We start from the raw sequence: 22,188 nt of genomic DNA on the forward strand, positions 1-22,188 counted from the left end.
TATATAGTTTTCAGTCTTTCTTTTCTGTCATTAATATATTTATTAACGATTATTTCATCTGTTAAATCAAAGGGATCTAAAGCGTTAATACTGTCACGTTTTGGGGGTAGCGCAGGAAGAGAAACAAGATCGTAGCTTAAGTATGTCTTCTTTATTAGGCAGTGAACACTGACCAAGAGGGGGTGTGTACGTCTAGTGGTAGGTGCGTAAGCCCTTCTGAAGTGTCGCCAAGCCGTCCAAGTGTAACGAGCCGTCCGGGCACTAGAAAGTTCGGACTGTCGCTCGTGACCTCCCTCTGGGGATGACCCCAGAGTTCGGTGGTTTAGCCGTGCTACGGTGCATCTTTTATACTCGTCAGCGACCTCATTACGCTAACCTTGCTGACTATGGTGGTTACTGGGTGTGCACCGTAACTATTAACACGGGTGTGACATCTCCCCCTTCCAACAAGTGTTCGCCCCGAACACTAAAAGTCTATGTTTACTAGAACAACTTAGTTATTCTCTATTCTTACTTTATAAAGCAGGTGGGGATGTACTTTATTCAAACCAACTTCTTAAAACTAACACATGTTACTTATCTTCTAGAAAAGGGGTGGAAAAACTTTATTGAACAAATACCTTAACTACTTCTCGATTTTTAGACGTTGCCATGTTTGCATACCCAAAAAAACAATTATTCCTTTCATTGGGTCACCTTTCAACCTTCTTGTTGCGTCCATCTTATTGCCTTCTCATTTAAGCGTAAATTGTCCCCTGCATCGGGCACCATCTTCTAGTACCTTCTCTCGGCACTACATTGTCTAAGCGGAAATCCATCGCTTAGCTTCGACATCTTTGGTCCATTGCGTGTTCTCTTTTTAGCACACGTTGCTTTGGACTACTATACATCGTCATTTCTAAGCCCATCTGGAGAACCTTCTTCAGCCCGTCATTTAAGGGACTCTGGGTGCACGCGGCTGTAGAACCGACGGTGCGGAACCCATCCGAAGATGCTGGTTTCTCCTAGGCTTGCTCCTCTTCTTCTCGCTTCTTTAATCAGGTCAATTTGTCGATGGACGCAACGAGGTAATTAGGTGGCCCCTAAAGTCAACAATTAATTAGCAAACAAGCCCGACTCCAATAACATAAACAGACATAAAATGTATTTATAAACAAAACACCTGATACTTGCGCCATTTTGCTACCTCAGCAAAGTACCTAGGTCGGGAATGGCGTCACTGGTCTAGAAAAAATTGTTATTTCATTAACTATACATACACTTATTTTACGAAACCTAGTCATCAAAAAATTTAGTTTTATCTTACCCAATACTATACAAACTAATATGTGATCCTATACACTAAAATGTTTAGGGCAACCTACAGGCCGCTCTTGATATTGCCCTACTCAGTTCAAGCAACTGCGGACCTGCAGGCTGGTCCTTCAAAACTCGCTTGATTCTTCTGGGGTGGGCATTGTTGTGTCGTCTTCCTGATCTCTCTTTCTTTCTCTCTCTTTGTCTCTCTTCTGGTCTTTGCCTCTCTTCTTTCTTCTCTGTTATTCCTTCATCTTTTTCCCGTGACTTAATTGGCTTCAATTGGCGAGGGTGTGTCTATCAATATGAAGATTAATAGACGGGGATTGAACGGGGCGCCTCCACCATGTCACGTTTTGGGGGTAGCGCAGGAAGAGAAACAAGATCGTAGCTTAAGTATGTCTTCTTTATTAGGCAGTGAACACTGACCAAGAGGGGGTGTGTACGTCTAGTGGTAGGTGCGTAAGCCCTTCTGAAGTGTCGCCAAGCCGTCCAAGTGTAACGAGCCGTCCGGGCACTAGAAAGTTCGGACTGTCGCTCGTGACCTCCCTCTGGGGATGACCCCAGAGTTCGGTGGTTTAGCCGTGCTACGGTGCATCTTTTATACTCGTCAGCGACCTCATTACGCTAACCTTGCTGACTATGGTGGTTACTGGGTGTGCACCGTAACTATTAACACGGGTGTGACAATACGTCCATTAATAACATCGAAAGGTTTCTGTTTAGTAACACTATGAATTGATGAATTATATCCTATTATAGAAAATTGCATTAATTCCTTAGGCATTAATGAGGAATTTTTAAGTTTTAAGATGCGATATAATTCAATGAGAGTTAAATGTAATCTCTCAACTGGACTATTACTGTTGGAATTACCAGCTGTTGTAAAGTGTAATTTAATTTTGTGAAGTTTCCAAATTCTAAGAGCAAGGACGTTTTAAATTCCGTACCATTGTCACATGTTATTTGTTGAGGTAGGCCATGGTGACTGATAAAAGTTGCAAGATTATCTAACACAATTGTAGCGGTACAAGCTGGTTGGAGTTCATAAGCTTGTGCATAACGCGAAAAGACATCAATAATTGTGAGAAACTTGACACTATTAATTTGGAATACGTCCATGTGAATGCTCTCAAAAGGTTGTGAAGGTGTAGGAGAAATACTGAAATTAATTTTTGGTGGATGTCTGTCGTATTTCGTTTGTTGACAAATTTCACAATTATTCACATAAGTTGTCAGATCTAATTTCATGTTTGGCCAGTAATAGAGCTTTTTTAGGGTCATTAAACCTTCATTAATACCACGATGACTTTTATTATGATGATATTCAATGAGTTGGTTTTGACGATTTTCATCCTCAATGTCTGTTACTAATGTTCTTGTAAGTACTAGCTTATAAGAATTATGTTGAAACGTTTCTGGTAAAATGATACTGATTCTATTAGCTAAGTCTATTTCGGATTTAGCTATATATAAACAGTACAGTTTATTTGGACTTATGTGCTCTTTAAAGAATTTTATAAGTTCTTCCCAATAGTGTTCAGTAAGACACACAGAATATCGAAATTTGGTTTGAAATAAACTACTTCGAATTACGTGATAACGTCCTTTAGGTTTTAGGGTGAAATTGATTTGATTCGTATAAGTATTGAGGCAATTTTCAGTTATTGGAATGTTTAAAATAGGGTCTTCTGCAGCTGAATGTACAGTTATGTCATCAGACTCTCGACTTGGGGCTTGTATTTGGATATCAGATATTACATTGATGTTGGATGTATTGGTTTCAGCTTCTACTGGTCTAATTATGTCATTTAATTCTTGGATTTCTTCTTGACTGAGACTTCGATTTCGTTCTTCTTCTATATAGTGATAAATTTCTCGATTTATATCTCCTGGATTTCCTAGGATTGATTGATTTTCGATAGCATTAATCTCAATCCTTGACAATGCATCAGCATTTGTATTAAGAGATCCTTTTTTATATTGAACTTCATAGTTAAACTCTTCAAGTTTCAGTTTCCATCTAATTAATCGCGAATTAGGTTCTTTCAGGCTGAAAAGATATTGCAAAGGTTTATGATCAGTTATGATTGTAAACTTGCGCCCAAATAAATACGGTCGGAAGTATTTAGTTGCCCACACTATAGCCAATAGTTCTTTTTCTATTGTCGAATAGTTGGTCTCTGCAGGATTTAGAGTTCTGGAGGCATATGCTATAGGAAGGTCACTACCTATTTTTCCTTGACTCAATACAGCGCCTATAGCTACATTAGATGCATCGGTAGTCAAAATAAATGGTTTTTCAAAGTCGGGGTACTGTAAAACTGGATCGTTACAAAGAATATTTTTACAAATTTCAAAAGTTTTTATATATTCAGGAGTGTGCTCGATGGTAGCTCCTTTCTTTAAACATTTCGTAAAGGGTCGAGTTAGTTTAGCAAAACCTTTAATAAATCTCCTATAATAACCAAGCAATCCCAGAAAAGATTTGATTTCCTTAGCGGTTCTTGGAAATGGAAATTTTTGAATTGCCATTATTTTTCTTGGATTCGGTTTTATACCATCTTTTGTTACTAAGTGGCCCAAAAATTCAACTTCTATACGTAAAAACTCTGACTTATCAAGCTGAATTTTTAGTCTGGCATTTCTTAATCTTTCGAAAACTTTTTGGAGATGTTTAATATGTTCTTCGAGACTAGTTGAAAACACAATTATGTCATCCATGTAGACAAGACATATATTTCCTTGCAATCCTTGCAGAACATTGTCCATGACACGCTGGAATGTTGCAGGTGCATTTTTTAGGCCAAATGGCATTCGAAGGTATTTAAAATGACCATTTTCGACATTAAATGCTGTTTTCTCAATCGATTTGGGGTCCATTTCTATTTGGTGGAAGCCAGAAGAAAGGTCTATAGTCGAAAAGTAAGTACATCTACCTAACTTGTCTAGGATGTCAGTAATGTTGGGTAAAGGGTAACGGTCGTCAATAGTCTTGGCATTGATACCGCGATAGTCTACGCAAATCCTCCATTTTTGCTTGCCACTAGCGTCTAACTTTTTGGGTACAATCCATATTGGACTACTCCATGGACTTTGGCTAGGACGGATTATGGCTTCTTCTAACATTTTATTTATTTGTCGATGTACTTCATTTTTATGTACAAAAGGGTAACGGTAAGTTTTTGAATGTACGGGGATCTCGTCAGTTGTTCTAATTGTGTGTTTGACTTTATTGGTAAAGGACAATTTTTGATTTTCTTGGTGGAAAACATCTGAAAATTGTTTACAAAGTTTCGTAAGAGCAGATTTTTCTTCAAGATTAAGGTGGTCACATCTTAAAGAGTCGATAATGTTAACTTTGCTATTTTTAGCACTTTCTTTTGGAAGAATATTATCCATATGAAACAATGAAAAATGTTCGTATTGTTCGTGGGAAAATAAGTGACACGGCATGGGTTCTTTGAATAGCACAGTAATGTCATTACTTGTGTAATTAAAAACTTCTGTTACTGCAAATCCGTTCTTTGCAGTGGTTAGTGTTTCAGGAAAATAAAGATCATTTAAATAGGTTTCGGGTATGATTATGTCAACATTATGGTGAGAAACAGGGACGTTTACCTTCTTGACTTCATGAGAATGTACGGTGAAACCGTAAGTTTCAAGTTGCGGTTGTCGGAATTGTATGGGAATTGTTAGTTTGTTGTTGCTAAGTTGATCATTTACAAGGTCAATCGATAGATTGAAACGTTTTAAATCATACAATCCTATAATAGCGTCAAAGTATTCATGAAAATCAAATAAGATGAAAGTAATATAATCATGAACTTGAAATGCAGGTATATTAGCTTTAAACAAAGTTTGCTTTTCGCCAACACCTGTCTTAATTAATGAAGGTGAATTAAAAATTGTATTTGGAAAGTATTTTTCAGCAATAGAAGGACGAATTATTGAATTATAGCACCCAGTATCTACAAGTAGCTTTAAACTTGGATTTTTAATTTTGATGTAGGGTAAACTATTCAAAATCTCAGTATGCATTTCTACTGTTAGGTCTGAGAAGTTGGAGGGCTGATCTGATGAAAATTTCCATAGTTTTCTTCTGCTTCAGCGTAAGTTAATTGGTCTTGGCTTTCTCCATGGACTTCTTCATTATTAAAATGTTGGTGCATATTGTGATTTTGAGTCTGTTCGTCTTCACAAGAATAGTCAATTTGTGGAAAAGCAAATTCATCAATTTCTTGTGGATTTTCTTCCAAATGGTAAAGTTCTTGAGACACAAAATTTCTAGGTCCGTTTGGTATAAAGTGGTTATTTCGGGATGAAAGGGGTGGCATTGTATAACGGGAACGTGTTGACATTGGTTCAGGTTTCTCAACAGGTATTTTACCGGTTGGTTTAAAAACATCTTGAGGAGGTCCGAAAACTTGTCTGTTTGTCGGGAAATGTTGATTTTGGATTGGTCGAGGTTGTATATTAATAGGTCCTCGTGGAAATGCAGGTTTGTTTCCGTAATTTGGAAATGATGGCTGATTATTAAACATGTTAGGTTGACTAAACCGATTGTAAGTTAAGTTTTGATTAAAATGATTTGGAATCGGGTGTCTTTGCATATGACTTGCATTAGGTTGGTAATTTCGGTTGTAAGATGACATAGAGGGGTTTACGGGTGGATAATACGATTTATGTTGTGGTTTGTTATGAAAAGCAGATTTATCTTGTACTGGATTTTTGAAAAGGTTTTGGGTGTATTGAAAGTTTTCCTCTTCAATAATGTAATTCATTGCAGTTTCAATGCAATCGGGATTTTTCAAACGAATTATACTTTGCAAAAATCCAGGTAAGCTTCTAATGAAAGTTCTCAAACATAGTGTATCGTATTGTCGTAAATAAATCACTTTAGTGGGTTGGTCCATTACATTAGTTGGAAGTGAATTAATTTTTTGAGCAAGCGTGCTTCTTAGAACTTGTATCCTTTTAGCAAATTCTAAGGAACTTTCACTTTTATGAGGAGTTGCCATAAACAAATCCTGTTCTAGACATTCTAAATTACGTCTATCGCCGAAACAATCTGACAAAGCTGTTTTAAGTTTGTGCCAAGTATCTAATTCGTGTCTTGAACCAACTAAAATTTGAGCCCTATCAGTAAGCTTCATTCTTATAGTACGAAGTAAGTAGTTTCTTAAAACATTGTCATTAGGTTGACCATATGTTGAAAAAAGAAAGTCACCAGCTGATAGAAAACTATTCAATGTGATAGAATTTCCATCGTATAGAGGAATAGTGTCAATAAACAATTTAAGTAAAGTATAATTTACTTGAGGTGCTTGAGAAGCGTTAGATGCGTTCTGCATGTTGGAAGATTGTCTTAAATTACTAGATAAATTTAAAGTATTATCAAATTGATTGACTAAATCTTCAAGTTCTCTGTTCATTAACAGTTAGTTATTTTTTCTTACTTTTTCTTTTAACTTTTCTTAAAAAAATAAACTTAAAATTATTTCTACTCTCCTAACCAGGGAAAGTGGAAAAGCGACAGGAATACTGGGGCACTCACCCTTGGTGTTGTCAGTCTTTTCTTCCTGCGTGGTGATCCTCTAGAGCCTTATGTAGCACAACCCAAATTGAGGAAGTGATGTCCTGTTGTTCGGTAACACACGCACAGCAAACTCAATCACTTTTCGGAGTCCGAAACAGTCTATCACGTTCGATAAGAGCTGAGGAGTTGAAACTCGCGTTAACAATTGAATCGTTCCGATAACGTGACTTCGATTGTAACTGCTCTTATCCTACCGACTGCGCCAATTATAAGTTTGAAAATACAAAATTCGTTTTTAAAAACTTTATTTCTCTAACTTGGATGTGAACTATAGCAAAGCGGTCTAAAGAATGATTTAATTTGATACAATGGGCTATACTTAATACCTATGCACTGCTAAGCTAAGCACTTCTATTATACTAGACAGCTGTTATGGGTTCATAACTGGGGGGGTATTAGGGGTCTTTTTTTACTACTTTTTTAAATTCAATATCTCGGTAACCTGAAAAGCTAGAGAGTCCAGTTTTGGCTCATTTTGTAGTATCTATAAGAGTTTAAATAAAAAAGTTACAATCATTCAAAAATTGATAAAATTTTATTTTTGCAAAAAGTGCAATTTTGTCAATTTTTTATTTTGCTCTAGGAGGGTTACAATGCACAGCAAAGGGCATATTTATACCAAACGACCTTAAATTAGGTGAAATAAGTACAAAAAAAACACTTAAAAATTTCTTTTTGCAAAAAGTGCAATTTTGACAATTTTTTATTTGGCTTCAGGAGGGTTCCAATGCACAGCAAAGAGCATATTTATACCAAACGACCTTAAATTAGGTGAAATAAGTACAAAAAAAGCACTTACAAATTTTTCATTTTTCAAAAAAATTGAAAGAATGGGGGGTATTAGGGGTCCTTTTTTAATACTTTTTGAAATTCAATATCTCGGTAACCTGAAAAGCTAGAGAGTCCAGTTTTGGCTCATTTTGTAGTGTTTTTTATCCTCTTTCTAATGGCGTTTTATCAAAATGTATAAGAGTTCAAATAAAAAAGTTACAATCATTCAAAAATTGAAAAAATTTCATTTTTGCAAAAAGTGCGATTTTGTCAATTTTTTATTTTGCTCCAGGAGGGTTCCAATACACAGCAAAGAGCATATTTATGCCAAACGACCTTAAATTAGGTGAAATAAGTACAAAAAAAGCACTTTAAAATTTTTCATTTTTCAAAAAATTTGAAAGAATGGGGGGGTATTAGGGGTAATTTTTTAATACTTTTGAAATTCAATATCTCGGTAACCTGAAAAGCTAGAGAGTCCAGTTTTGGCTCATTTTGTAGTATTTTTTATCCTCTTTCTAATGGCGTTCTAGCGAAATCTATCGGAGTTCAAATAAAAAAGTTACAATCATTCAAAAATTTAAAAAATTTCATTTTTGCAAAAAGTGCAATTTTGACAATTTTTTATTTTGCTCCAGGAGGGTTCCAATGCACAGCAAAGAGCATATTTATACCAAACGACCTTAAATTAGGTAAAATAAGTACAAAAAAAACACTTACAAATTTTTCATTTATCAAAAAAAATTGAAAGAATGGAGGGCTATTAAGGGTCTTTTTTTACTACTTTTTTAAATTCAATATCGCGGTAACCTGAAAAGCTAGAGAGTCCAGTTTTGGCTCATTTTGTAGTATTTTTTATCCTCTTTCTAATGGCGTTCTAGCGAAATCTATAAGAGTTTAAATAAAAAAGTTACAATTATTCAAAAATTGAAAAAAATTCTTTTTGCAAAAAGTGCAATTTTGGCAATTTTTTTATTTTGCTTCAGGAGGGTTCCAATGCACAGCAAACGGCATATTTATACCAAACGACCTTAAATTAGGTGAAATAAGTACAAAAAAGCACTTTAAAATTTTTCAATTTTTCAAAAAAATTTAATTTTTCAATTTTTCGAAAAAATTTAATTTTTGCAAAAAGTGCAATTTTGGCAATTTTTTTATTTTGCTCTAGGAGGGTTCCAATGCACAGCAAAGGGCATATTTATACCAAACGACCTTTAATTAGGTGAAATAAGTACAAAAAAAGCATTTTGAAATTTTTCATTTTTCAAAAAAATTGAAAGGATGGGGGGGTATTAGGGGTCTTTTTTTACTACTTTTTTAAATTCAATATCTCGGGAACCTGAAAAGCTAGATAGTCCAGTTTTGGCTCATTTTGTAGTGTTTTTTATCCTCTTTCTAATAGCGTTCTAGAGAAATCTATCAGAGTTCAAATAAAGAAGTTACAATCATTTAAATATTGAAAAAAAATTATTTTTGCAAAAAGTGCAATTTTGGAAATTTTTTATTTTGCTCTAGGAGGGTTCCAATGCACAGCAAAGGGCATATTTATACCAAACGACCTTTAATTAGGTGAAATAAGTACAAAAAAAGCACTTTGAAATTTTTCATTTTTCAAAAAAATTGAAAGAATGGAGGGTATTAGGGGTCTTTTTTTACTGCTTTTTGAAATTCAATATCTAGGTAACCTGAAGAGCTAGATGGTCCAGTTTTGGCTCAATTTGTAGTATTTTTTATCCTCTTTCTAATGGCGTTCTAGCGAATTCTATAAGAGTTCAAATAAAGAAGTTACAATCATTCAAAAATTGAAAAAAAAAATATATAATAAACAATCTTTATTTCATTACGAAATGGGCTATCGACCGAAATGGTCTTTCTGCCCTTGTTTGTGTACATTTGTTGGTTTAGGCTTACTTTAAGTTGGTATAATATAATAATCTAAAATAAAGTATTGCAAACATTTATCTTAACCTAAAATTACATTTTGTAACATTTATTATTGTCTTAGTTGTGTTATGTTTGTAAGTGTTCGAGTAGAGTCGTCGATGGAAAAAGAAAACGGGATTGTCTTGTCTGTCTTGTGAGGCAAAGAGGATTTAGTATGGTCCAGTTCTGTTGGTTGTTTTTCCATTTGGATTGAATTTGTAGTAGTCTTTCTGTTATTCTAGTTAAGTTTGTGCGCTGGTACAGTAGCTCATTTGGGGGATTGTGGAGTGAGTTTTGGGGATGTCTTATCCGTGTTATCAGTCTTAGGGCGATTTGTTCGGTTGTTTGTATATGTCGTTTAGTTCTTTCTGAGGCATTTGCCATAAGTACGTTGCCATAGTCAAGTAGTGGTCTACAAATTGCTTTGTATATTTTTGTAGCAGTCTTTGTGCTAATTCCTTTGTTCTTGTAGGTCAGTGATCGAAAATGTTTTGTTCTTTTAGTCATTTCTGTTCTGATGTTTTGTACATGTTTTGTGAATTTAAGTTTATGGTCTATTGTAATGCCTAGGTATTTTGCGTAAGGTTTTGGTTCAGTTATGTGGCCGTCTGCTCTTATTGTAGGAGAGTTTATGTTGATTCTGTGATTGGAAAGCAACAGCTGATTTTTTGTCGCGTTAGGTATTAGTCTCCATTTATAAAATCATGTCAGTGTATTGTTTGTGAGTGACTGGAGTTTGTTTACTGCTTTTTCAGTAGTTTTTTCATGAACAATGAGTGCGGTATCGTCAGCGTATTGCAATATGTAGGCTGTTTTGTCTATTTGCATTTTGTCCTGTAGGTTGTGATTGTATATGTCGTGGCAGTATATATTATAGAGGAATGGGGAGAGTGGTGAACCTTGAGGTAGTCCTTGTTCTGGGGAGAAAGGAAAGGAAAGGGTGTTGTCAATTCGTACTTCCAATTGTCTATTTTCTAACAAGTCTTTGATAATGTAAAGTAAGTATTTAGGAGTTTGAAGTTCGTATAGTTTGTACAGTAAACCCTTATGCCAGACACTATCAAACGCTTTGTTGATGTCCATAAATAAACATGCTGATTTACCGTCGTTTAGGTGAGTAGTTTGGATGTTGTTTGTTAAGACAAAGAGAGGATGTATAGTAGAAGGATTCTCTTTGAAACCGAATTGGTATGCTGGGATATGTTGAAAAAAAAAAAAAAAATTTTTGCAAAAAGTGCATTTTTGTCAATTTTTTATTTTGCTCCAGGAGGGTTCCAATGCACAGCAAAGAGCATATTTATACCAAACGACCTTAATTTAGGTGAAATAAGTACAAAAAAAGCACTTTGAAATTTTTCATTTTTCAAAAAAATTGAAAGGATGGGGGTGTATTAGGGGTCTTTTTTTACTACTTTTTTAAATTCAATATCTCGGGAACCTGAAAAGCTAGAGAGTCCAGTTTTGGCTCATTTTGTAGTGTTTTTTATCCTCTTTCTAATGGCGTTTTAACAAAATGTATAAGAGTTCAAATGAAAAAGTTACAATCATTCAAAAATTGAAAAAATTTCATTTTTGCAAAAAGTGCATTTTTGTCAATTTTTTATTTTGCTCCAGGAGGGTTCCAATGCACAGCAAAGAGCATATTTATACCAAACGACCTTAATTTAGGTGAAATAAGTACAAAAAAAGCACTTTGAAATTTTTCATTTTTCAAAAAAATTGAAAGGATGGGGGTGTATTAGGGGTCTTTTTTTACTACTTTTTTAAATTCAATATCTCGGGAACCTGAAAAGCTAGAGAGTCCAGTTTTGGCTCATTTTGTAGTGTTTTTTATCCTCTTTCTAATGGCGTTTTAACAAAATGTATAAGAGTTCAAATGAAAAAGTTACAATCATTCAAAAATTGAAAAAATTTCATTTTTGCAAAAAGTGCAATTTTGTCAATTTTTTATTTTGCTCCAGGAGGGTTCCAATGCACAGCAAAGAGCATATTTATACCAAACGACCTTAAATTAGGTGAAATAAGTAAAAAAAAAGGACTTACAAATTTTTCATTTTTCAAAAAAATTTAAAGAATGGGGGGGTATTAGGGGTCTTTTTTTACTACTTTTTTAAATTCAATATCTCGGTAACCTGAAAAGCTAGAGAGTCCAGTTTTGGCTCATTTTGTAGTGTTTTTTATCTTCTATCTAATGGCGTTCTAGCAAAATCTATCAGAGTTCTAATAAAGAAGTTACAATTATTCAAAAATTGAAAAAAAAAAATATATATATATAAACCATCTTTATTTCCGAGGAAAAAGGCTATCGACCTATCGGTCTTTCTGCCAATGTTACAGTAACAAAACTTAATGTACTAAATATTTGTTAAAAAAAAAAAAAAAAAAAAAATATAATGTTTTACAAGGAAAAGGTTAAAATTAATAGTTCGTTTTTTTAGGTAAAATGTTCCAACAGAGTATATTGTGGAAAGGCGTAGCGAGATTGTCTATTTGGTCTTGTGAGGGAGATGGGGTTTATAATTGTCCAGTTGTGGGGGTTGCCTTTCCATTTTGCCTCTAGTTTCGTTAATCGTTCTGTTATTTTTGTCATTTGTGTCCGTTCGTAGAGTAATTCGTTGGTTGGGTTATGTAGCGGGTTTTGAGGATGTCTAATCTTGGTTACTAGTCTAAGTGCAATTTGTTCTGTAGTTTGTATGTGTTTTTTTGTTTTGCTGGTCGCATTAACTCTTAGTATGTGTCCGTAGTCGAGTAGAGGTCTGCAAATAGATTTGTATATTTTAGTTGCAGTTTTTGTGCTTATACCTCTGTTCTTGTACGTCAGGGCTCTGAAATGTTTAGTTCGTTTAATAATTTCAGTTCTCACATTTTGTGCATGTTTTGTAAATTTGAGTTTTTGGTCAAGTGTTATCCCTAAGTATTTTATTTCTGGGCTTGGTGTAGTTACATTACCGTCTGTTGTTATTGTAGGAGAGTTGTCTTTTATTTTGTGATTTGGTAAGAGTAGTTGGTTTGTCTATTTGCATTTTGTCCTGTAGGTTGTGATTGTATATGTCGTGGCAGTATATATTATAGAGGAATGGGGAGAGTGGTGAACCTTGAGGTAGTCCTTGTTCTGGAGAGAAGGGAAAGGAGAGGGTGTTGTCAATTCGTACTTCTAATTGTCTGTTTTCTAACAAGTCTTTGATAGTGTAAAGTAAGTATTTAGGGGTTTGGAGTTTGTATAGTTTGTACAGTAAGCCTTTATGCCAGACACTATCAAACGCTTTGTTGATGTCCATAAATAAACATGCGGATTTTTCGTCATTAAGATGCGTTGTTTGAATGTTGTTCGTTAGGACAAAGAGAGGATGGACAGTCGAATGTTTGGGTTTAAAACCGAATTGGTATGCTGGGATATGTTGTCCGATTAGTCCTTCCAGTCTGTTTTTTATTATGTGTTCATAAACCTTGCTCAGCACCGGGAGTAATGTTATTGGTCTGTAGTTTTGTGTTTTTGTGTTGTCCAGTCCGTTTTTTGGTATGGGAATTATGATGCCGTTTTTCCATGTCTTTGGTATTTTGTTTGTTGTGATGCGGTAATTAAGTTGGGTAAGGATGAGTTTGTGGGTTTCTTGGGATAGGTTTTTCAGTATTTTGGCTTTTATTTTGTCTTTTCCCGGTGCTGTGTTCTTAATGTGAGATATTGCCTCATCGTATTCTATGTCCGTAATTAGTTTGCAGTTGTGGTTTGATGAGGTATTGAAATAGTTAGTGTACCAATTGTCTACAAAGTTCCAGTTGTCATTGTCAAAGTTAGGGTTAGTTGATATGCTGAAGGCTTTCTGATAGTGTCTGGCAAACGCGTCGGCCCTGTCCTTGTCTGTGTGACGTTCTGGTCCGTTTTCGTCAATAGTACCCATGGTGTTAGTTCTTTTGTACTGTGCTAGTTTTTTTATTTTTTGCCAATATGACTTGCCTTTGTCTTTTTCTATTTCTTGGCACGCTTCAAGCCATTTGTCTTGTCGGTACAATTGTGCGATTAAAGTTTTAATGTTTCGGTTAAGATTGTTAAGTGTTCGTTTTAGTTCGTTGTTTTGCGTTTGTATGTATAGTCTGTACAGTTCTCTCTTATGTTTGATCAGTCTTAAAATAAATTTAGGTAAATTATGTTGATAGTATGAGTTTTTTATTTCCGGTGTAAACTTTTCAATTGCCAATGTTAGTTGTTGTTGAATGGTCTCTAAGGAAGTGAATTCTGAGTTTGATTGAATGTAATCATATAAGTATTGGTTTACTTTTTCTATGTCGGTTTTATTTAAGTTTAATTTTTTAGTGTTATGTTGAGTAGGTGGCGGGAGTTGCGTATGCTGTAAGTCTATTTTAAAGGTTATAGCTAGGTGGTCTGATCCAAGTTCGTTGGTTAGGTTTATATCTTTAATGGTATTTGTAAGGTTTTTTGTATGCATTAAAATGTCCGGTGTAGAGTCCTGGTTCTCGGGCATTAAGAATGTTGGTGGTGTATGTTGTTTTGTAAAGTCCGAGTTGTCAAGAAATCCGTTCAGTTGCTTGGTTTTGTCACGGTTAAGGTTAAAGTCTCCTACGATTATAGAATATTTGTACAGGCAAGCTTTGGTTAGTATATTTTGTTCTATTTTGGACTGAGGGTGAATATATACTAAAAATACGTGTATTAGATCGTCTAAGTAGGGAATAGTGAAGTGAAGACAGTCGTTTAGTGGATGGTTCAGATGAAAAGGGTTAGCTTTGCCTAGTCTAATTTTTGGGTTGAGAAGCACTGCTGCTCCTCCTCTGGCGTTATTGACAGTGTTACCATGTTTGCATATGTACTGCCAGTTTCTGTATGTCGGTGTCTGTCCCAGTTTAGTCTTAGTCTCCACAAACATGCAGCAGTCCGTATTGTTTTGTTCTAAGTAATTAAATACAAGCGGTTTTTTATGATTTAGTCCATTGATGTTGGCGTAAAGGAATTTTAAAGTGAATGTTCTATATTTGTTACTGTCTATTTTAGTTGGTCGTGAGGTTCAGTGGGGGAGTTTCGGGTAGGGATTAGCATATCGAACATTAATATTGTTGCAAAGCGAACTTTTGATTATTAGTTAGGATTTCTTTAGTTATTTGTTGTTACCCCTGTATGTTACGTTGCTTTGTTTACGTTCTACATTCTTTTGTCTGTGTTCTAGAAAATCCTGGCTCCGTTGCTTATATAGAGAGAGATTTATGTTATAGCTTAATGAGTGTGAGAGAGAAAGTCAATTTCATGAATATTTTCTAGAAACCATGGAAGCCTATATAAGCAGCTGAACCAGGCCTGGTTAGTTAGTTGTTGAGTTGATGGTTGTAGTGAAGTCGAAGTTGTCAGATTACGAGGTTAAGTGTCAGTGTCAGTTTATTGTTTGTAAACAATATACAGTGTTGTACAAGAAGTGTGTCATTAAGGAGTACGACGGTACATTTGGTGTCAGAAGTGGGATTGGAGAATCGAAGAAGAGTTCCAGAGGAAGACAGAATAAACCGACAAAAGCAGAAGGTGTGTTGAATGCCTGTGAGTACACGACAACAAAGCGCCAAAATGGATGAAGGAATGAAACAACTTATGGAGATGATTCAAGCAATGAAAGCAAGTCAGGACCAAAAGTTCGAAGAAATGAAAGCGAGCCAAGACCAAAAGTTCGAAGAAATGAAAGCAAGCCAAATAAGTCAAGAGCAGTTCAAAGCAAGCCAAGACCAAATTAAAGACCAGTTTCAACGACAAGATGAAAAATTAGACCGAGTAATAAATGAAATAAAAGGAGAAATGGACAACAGGATGGAAATTTTGGAAGAAAAGGTAAATGAGAGGATAAGCGGTATGGAGGAGACCGTTCAGACCTTGCGAGAGGAATTTGACAAACTTTTGTACGAGGTCTTAAAGATTGTGACACAGAGCAAGCAATACGATTAGCGAGATGCCAAACATTGCATGATGCTCTTGCCTACGCTTTGGAGTTTGAGGCGGTCAAGCAAGTATCACGAGGACATACTCGAGTGCGTCAAGTCAGAAGCCTTACACCGGAACCGAGAAACCGATATTCCAGTTCAGATCACACAATCACTCAGTCAGACTTGAATCGTCAGCTGGAGACATTTCGAAAAGAACTAATGGGAGCGTTAAATAGAAGAAGTCAGAACAACCGAAACGCTCAAACCACCACGTTTACTCGGTCATTGGAATGCTGGAACTGTGGAGAAAAGGGGCACATTCAATCGCAGTGCCGCAAACCTAGAAGAATGCAGAACCAGGAAAACGAAGAGTAGCCAGTTTTCCGGGGTAAAAGCTGGCTACGCAACACTGTCAAGCCCCACCAACCATAATCAAAGTAGCCCGTCTTCAGCACGAAAACACCAGCTTAATAGTAACCGGTAAGATTTGCGGCCGGGATTGCCAAATGGTTGTTGATACCGGTGCTTGCCATACTATCGTAAGGCCGGACATGGTAAAACACTGCAAGATTAGCGACACTGGTACAAAGTTTATATTGGAAACTGCCGCTGGTGAGTCAATGCCTGTTCTGGGAATCCATGAAGCTGAAGTGAAGCTTGGGCGGCATGTCTTCAACCATACCGTTTTTGTGGCCAACATAACTGATGACGTCTTTTTTTTTTTTTTTTTTTCTTTCTCCATGGGTCTGTCGGCTGTCAGCTCCAGATAGCACGTAAGCCTAATGGCTTATTGTACTGTCCCCATGTTTGTGGTACTTTAGTTACACCAGTCCATTATCCCTGTTTCCCGTACGAGGTGAAGAAGGTCCTTGCTTGGTGCTCTTTGTATCTCTTTCAGTACTAACTTAGTTTTCCCGAAGATTGTTTGTCGCCTTTGACCAAGTGCTTCACATTCACATATGATGTGTTCAAACGTTTCGATTTCCTCCCCGCATAGTCTGCAGTCCAGGTTATCATCGAATAGTTTCATGGTGAACAGGTGTTGTCTCACAGGTCCATGCCCTGTGAGAAGCGCTGTTAGGTCTTTCAGTTCTTTCCTGCTGTACTTTAGCAGTTCTTGAGCCTTATTTTTATTTGGTCCTGCAATAGCTTGCTTCCCATGCTTATTTCCTGGGTACGTCTTCCAGCGTTCCAGGTGTTTTGTGTTGATCCATTCTCCAGTGACCCGTCTTGTTGAGCATCTAGGTATGCCTACAGATGGTTCTGGTCCAATCATGTTTGCATTTGAGCCTTGCCTGGCAAGTTCATCTGCTTTTTCATTTCCAGGAATGCCTGAGTGACCTGGTACCCATACAAGTTTTACCCTGTTATGTTCTGCCAGTTCCGTAATTCTCTGTAGACACTCATCTACCAGTCTTGACGATGTTTTGCACGTAAGCAGTGCTTTCAAGGCCGCCTGGCTATCAGTTATTATTAGAATTTGCTTATTTTTGTAAGTCCTTCTAATGTTTTCTTCTATGCACCATAACAGAGCATATATTTCCGTTTGAAAAACTGTGGCGTGTTTTCCTAGTGGTATGCTGATGCTTACCTTAGGTCTCTCGCCATAAACTCCTGCACCACTTCCCCTTTCCTGTCTAGATCCATCTGTGAACCATATTAGACAGTCCTGGGTCAGTTTTTTCGCATTATTTACCCAGAATTTTTGATCCAGTATTACCTCAAATTTCCTCTGAATGTGATATTTAGGACACATGTAATCCGATCTCATTTCAAGAATTGGATCCCTTACTGTGTTCCAAATTGATGTTGTACCTGTCGTTGTTATGTTCCCCGGCAGGTCAATCAAGTCCCGGAGCCTTTGGTAAGCACATCTTGCCTCCCCTAAAATTATTAGGTCCAGTGGAGGCAGGTCTAATATAGCTTCCATGCTCGCAGTAGGAGTGGTTCTTATTGCACCAGTTATGCCTATACAGGCCATTCGTTGAATCCTCTCTAGTTTGTGTATCGCAGTGTTTTGCATGACTTTTGGCCACCAGCTTACAGCTGCGTAAGTTATTGCTGGTCTGATCACCCTGGTGTACACCCAGTGCACCATACCAGGTCTGAGACCCCATGTTTTTCCATACATTCGTCTAACCATTGCAAATGTGGTTACCGATTTGTTTATGACCTTTTCCAGATGCTGGTTCCAGGTTAGTTTTGAGTCTAGGATGACTCCTAAATACTTAACCTCTCCCTTGAATGTTAACTCTTCACCATGAAGATAAATTGGTCCAATTCCATCCAATTTTTTCCTTCTGGTAAATGAGACGATGGTGGCTTTTGTGGGGCTTATATTCAGCCCTTCACTTGCAGTCCATCTTGCTACAGTATTTAGGGCCATCTGCATCCTTTCCCGTATTGTACTTGTGAACTTCCCTTTCACCATGATAACTATGTCGTCGGCATATCCATTAACATGGAAGCCTTCCCTGCTCAGCTTATTGAGCAGTCCGTCAACGACAAGGTTCCATAGGATAGGCGATAGGTTACCACCCTGGAATCCTCCAGCTACTTGCACTGAAAGACTTTCACCCATGAGTGAAGAATGTACCAATCTGTTTTTGAGCATGCCCTTGATCCACCTGCAGCAGGTGTCATCAAGTCCTCTTTCTTTGGCTGCCGTGATGATTGATTTAAAAGAGGTATTATCAAAAGCACCTTCTATATCCAAGAAGGCACCCAATGTTATCTCTTAGTTTTCCAGGCCTTGTTCCAGTCGATGTACAACCTGGAAAAGCGCTGTTTCTGTTGACTTGCCTGTTGTGTACGCATATTGGTCTTGGTGTAGTGGTCTATTTACTAAAACACCATCCCTTATATGTCTGTCCACCAGTTTTTCCAATGTTTTTAAAATAAATGACATGAGACTGATTGGTCTAAATGATTTAGCCAGGTCGGATGGTCTCCCTGCTTTGGGTATGAAAATCGCCCTAACTTGCCTCCAGTTCATTGGAATATGTCCTAGTGCTAAGCTAGCTCTTAGAACATTGGTTAGTTTGCTAGTGAGCAAGTCTGTTCCTTGCTGTAGCATTATGGGTAGTATTCCGTCAGGTCCCGGTGATTTATACGGTTCAAACGAATTTATTGCCCATTTTACTTTGTCATAGGTCACCACTTGTGAGGCTACCTTCCAGTCGCTTCTGGAGGCTTTTTTGCAAGTCTCCAGGCCTTCAGTTACTGAAAGTTCCTCTGTGATTGTTGAGCCAGGAAAGTGTACCCTGAAAAGTTCTTCCAAGGTGTCTTTGCCTGACTTTGTGTTTTCTCCACTCGGAGTTTTTATATTGCTTATCACATTTTGGAAGTTCTTAGATAGGATTCGTTGGAGTCTGGCGCATTCTGGAGTGCTATCAATATCCTCACAGTGCCTTCTCCAGGAGTCATATTTAGCCTTCCTGAGTGATTTATTGTAGTTTACTAAGCACTCTCTGTACTGTTCCCAGAGTCCTGTCTTTTTTGCCTTATTGTAAAGTTGTCTTACTTTCTTCCTCTTAGCCGCTAGGTCATTATTCCACCAGACAACATTTCTGTTGGATACCCTATGGATAAGAGGACAGTTGTTCTCATATGCCTTTATTACTGCAGTCTGTAAATCTCCTGCAGCTTTTTCTAGGCTTATCACATTTTTTATTTTGGTTTCAACGCTTTGAATGTTTGAAAACAAGTCTGTCCTAAAGGATTCCCAGTTAGTTTTCCGAGCGTTGCGATACGTTTCAGTAGTTCGTTGCATGCCGCTAAGCTCAAAGCATATGTATCTATGATCTGAACTACTTACCCTTTCTGACACATGCCACTTGCTTACAATATTGCTTGCAAATGTGCTAGCCAGTGTAATGTCAATCACTTCCTGCCTTCGAGTATTTACGAAGGTAGGTCTGTTACCAACGTTCATTATGTCTAAGTTATTTGCCATAATGAATCTTAAAAGTGACTCACCTCTTTTATTGATGTTGGTACTGCCCCAGTACGTGTGGTGTGCGTTTGCATCACAACCAATGATGAGGTGTGATCCACTACCTCTGCATCTCATCACTAGCCTTTCAACGTCTCTGGTTGGAGGTGGTTCAGGGTCGTCATAGGGAAGGTAGGCTGATCCAAGAGTTAACTCCCTCGGCCCCTCTCCCTGTGATACCCTTATTTTAACAGCTACTAAGTCCCTAGAACAGAAATCTGTCAGTGGAAGTAGCTTTATGCCTTTTTTTATATAAATACAGGTTCGGGGAGCCTCGTTGGATCTACAGTAAATTAGTTCTCCGCCAGTCCCCCCCAAACCTTTAACCTCACCTTTGTATGTCCATGGTTCCTGGATGAGTGCTATGTCCCAGTCTACCAACAGCACCTGAAGGGCTGCTGTTGCCGCCCTACTGTGCTGCAGGTTTATCTGAGCTACCCTCAGCTCTGCCCACGTTTTCTGCGCTTTTACTGGCTTCCAGAGGCTTAAAGGTTACCCTTCCTAGCTCCCAGTACGCTTTCAAGCCATTTTTCCTCAGGTTCTTTTCAGATCCCTGATCCACCGAAAAAGCCATGGTTTGCCCCCTCTCTGCCTGCTTCTTACTAAGCAGCATCCAGTCTGCCGTATTTAGCCCTGGATTTTGGAGACTGAGGCGTTTCCTGACCTTGTCTTCGTCCACAAGTTCTGGTATCCAGACAGTGAACCTAGGCCTCTTAGGAAGGTCTGCTGCCTTGACCACAGTCAGTTCAGCTCCCTCCCACAAAGGTCCCAGGCCTTGCACCGTCCCCAATAGCCAGTCCCGGGTTGTCTCGTTTGCGCATGTCATCGTGATGACGCCACACACAAACTTTGACCCCAGGAATTGTGGAGGTTGTTCCCCTGGCTGTATGTTGTCAACAGCCTCCAGAACCTTCCCCTGGATCAGGTCCGCCTGGTCCTGAGTAAGGGTCCCGTCCGGGTGCCGCTTGTGGACAACAGCCATCTTGTGCCCGGAGGCTACGTCACTGTAAGTACCAGTCCGTTCGTGAGAACCCCTGGACTTTTTGACGTTCCTCCCAAGCGAGGGCGGCGTGGTCGAGTCTGAAAGTGGTCTCTTTTTAGCCCCGCTTCCACTCGCCACCTCCTCACCTTTCTCTTTAGGAATTTCTTCCTTTTTGCGAGGACGTTTCCGCGGGTTTTCCGCGGTCCACGTACCCTCAGCGATTTTTTTCTGCTTGGTAAGCTTTTTTCGCTGGGCCCCCGAGAGCTTCTTGGTTTTTAGGTTCATCGAGGTGACCCTTTCCACCAAGTCTTTCTCACTTGTCCCAGTTTTTTCAGCAGTCTCGTTGCTAGACGTCTGCTCTGAGGTGCTTGGCAAGTCCATGTCCGAAGACATCTCTTGCTCAAGCTGAGGGTTTTTTGTTTTTTTTGTTTCTACTCTGTCCATATTAGTCCCACGAGTATTGAGGATGAAATGTCAGCTACGGTAGAGCCTCATACCGCAGTAAGGCTGGTTACTCCAGAAGGTCGCCTGGTATTCTGAAGGCTCCGTTCGCGGTATCAATAACCCCTGATACCAACCCTCGCGAGGGTAGCCATCGCCACGGGTCGCTTGACAGCTTAGCTTTGGGGTTCGTGCATCACTTAGTCTGGTCCTCCTTCTTGACCCGTCCGGCATGGGTTGAACCCTACCGGTAGCAATGCTACCGCCGGCATGGCTCTCGAAATCATTGAACACACAAGCCTCCTCACCCCGACAAGGTAGATGCACATGAGGAGGGAATGACGTCTTAATGGGCTTAGATCTTATGGAGCAACACAAGTTCCAGCTGGATTTGGAGAATAGACTGATCAAGACTGGACAAGACGAGATTGTTATGATGACACCCGAACAAGATATGCGTGTGAGGAAAGTCACGTTGCAAGAAGATGTCAACTTACCTGCAAGATCAGAGACCATCGTTAAAGTTAATTTGGATAAAAAAACGGAATTGAGCAAACTTCAGCTGATAGAACCGAGTTATGAAGAGGAAGATGATGCTGTGAAGAAGGGAGTTCTTGTAGCCCGCACCCTAGTCCAGCAGAAAAACGGCCAAGCATACGTAAAAGTCGCCAATTTGAAAGATTGTGGTCAAAGATTAAAAAAAAGCGATATAATAGCCAAATCCGAACCAGTACTTATGGTGACTAAGGAGTCGCACGAAACAAAACCAAACCCCGACAGTGACCTTCCTGAGTGTTTGGTGCACTTAATGAAAAAGACGAGCTCAATTTTGACTGATCAAGAAAAACAGACTTTTGGCCGTTTGCTTCACGACTACAAGGACGCCTTAAATGAAACGGATTTGGGAAGAACTCATTTAGTGAGGCATAAAATTGAAACAGGGGATTATTTGCCCATTAAGCAAAGACCCAGACGACTCCCATTGGCTAAGCAGGCAGAAGTGGAAAATCTTATACAGGACATGGCGGTTCGCAGCGTCATTGAGCCATCCACCAGCCCTTGGAGTTCTCCTGTGGTACTTGTTACTAAGAAAGATGGGTCGACAAGATTCTGCGTGGACTATAGAAGACTAAATGAAGTTACTAAGAAAGACAGTTATCCCTTGCCCAGAATAGATGACACCATAGACACTCTGGCTAACGCAAAGTGGTTTTCCACCTTGGATCTAAAAAGTGGATACTGGCAAGTGGAGATGGATCAACG

General features: G+C 38.3%; 1 protein-coding gene and 1 long non-coding RNA gene across 2 annotated transcripts; one reads left to right on the top strand and one right to left on the bottom strand.

The window, feature by feature from the left end:
- Window positions 1-16,325: 16,325 nt before the first annotated feature.
- LOC145739932 (uncharacterized) lies at window positions 16,326-17,939 on the bottom strand. Its single transcript, XM_081995264.1, has one exon. It carries the CDS (start codon window positions 17,937-17,939, stop codon window positions 16,326-16,328), a length of 1,614 nt encoding a protein of 537 aa, XP_081851390.1.
- Window positions 17,940-18,055: 116 nt separating this feature from the next.
- LOC145739939 (uncharacterized) lies at window positions 18,056-18,424 on the top strand. The gene is made up of 2 exons (XR_014181283.1): window positions 18,056-18,195; window positions 18,258-18,424. It is a non-coding gene; the product is annotated as an uncharacterized LOC145739939 (long non-coding RNA).
- The last annotated feature ends 3,764 nt before the right edge of the window (window positions 18,425-22,188 follow it).

The sequence above is a fragment of the Ips typographus genome, unplaced genomic scaffold (genome assembly GCF_016097725.1).
Source record: "Ips typographus isolate SLU unplaced genomic scaffold, UJ_Ityp_2.0 IpsContig77, whole genome shotgun sequence".
Lineage (NCBI taxonomy): Eukaryota > Metazoa > Arthropoda > Insecta > Coleoptera > Curculionidae > Ips > Ips typographus.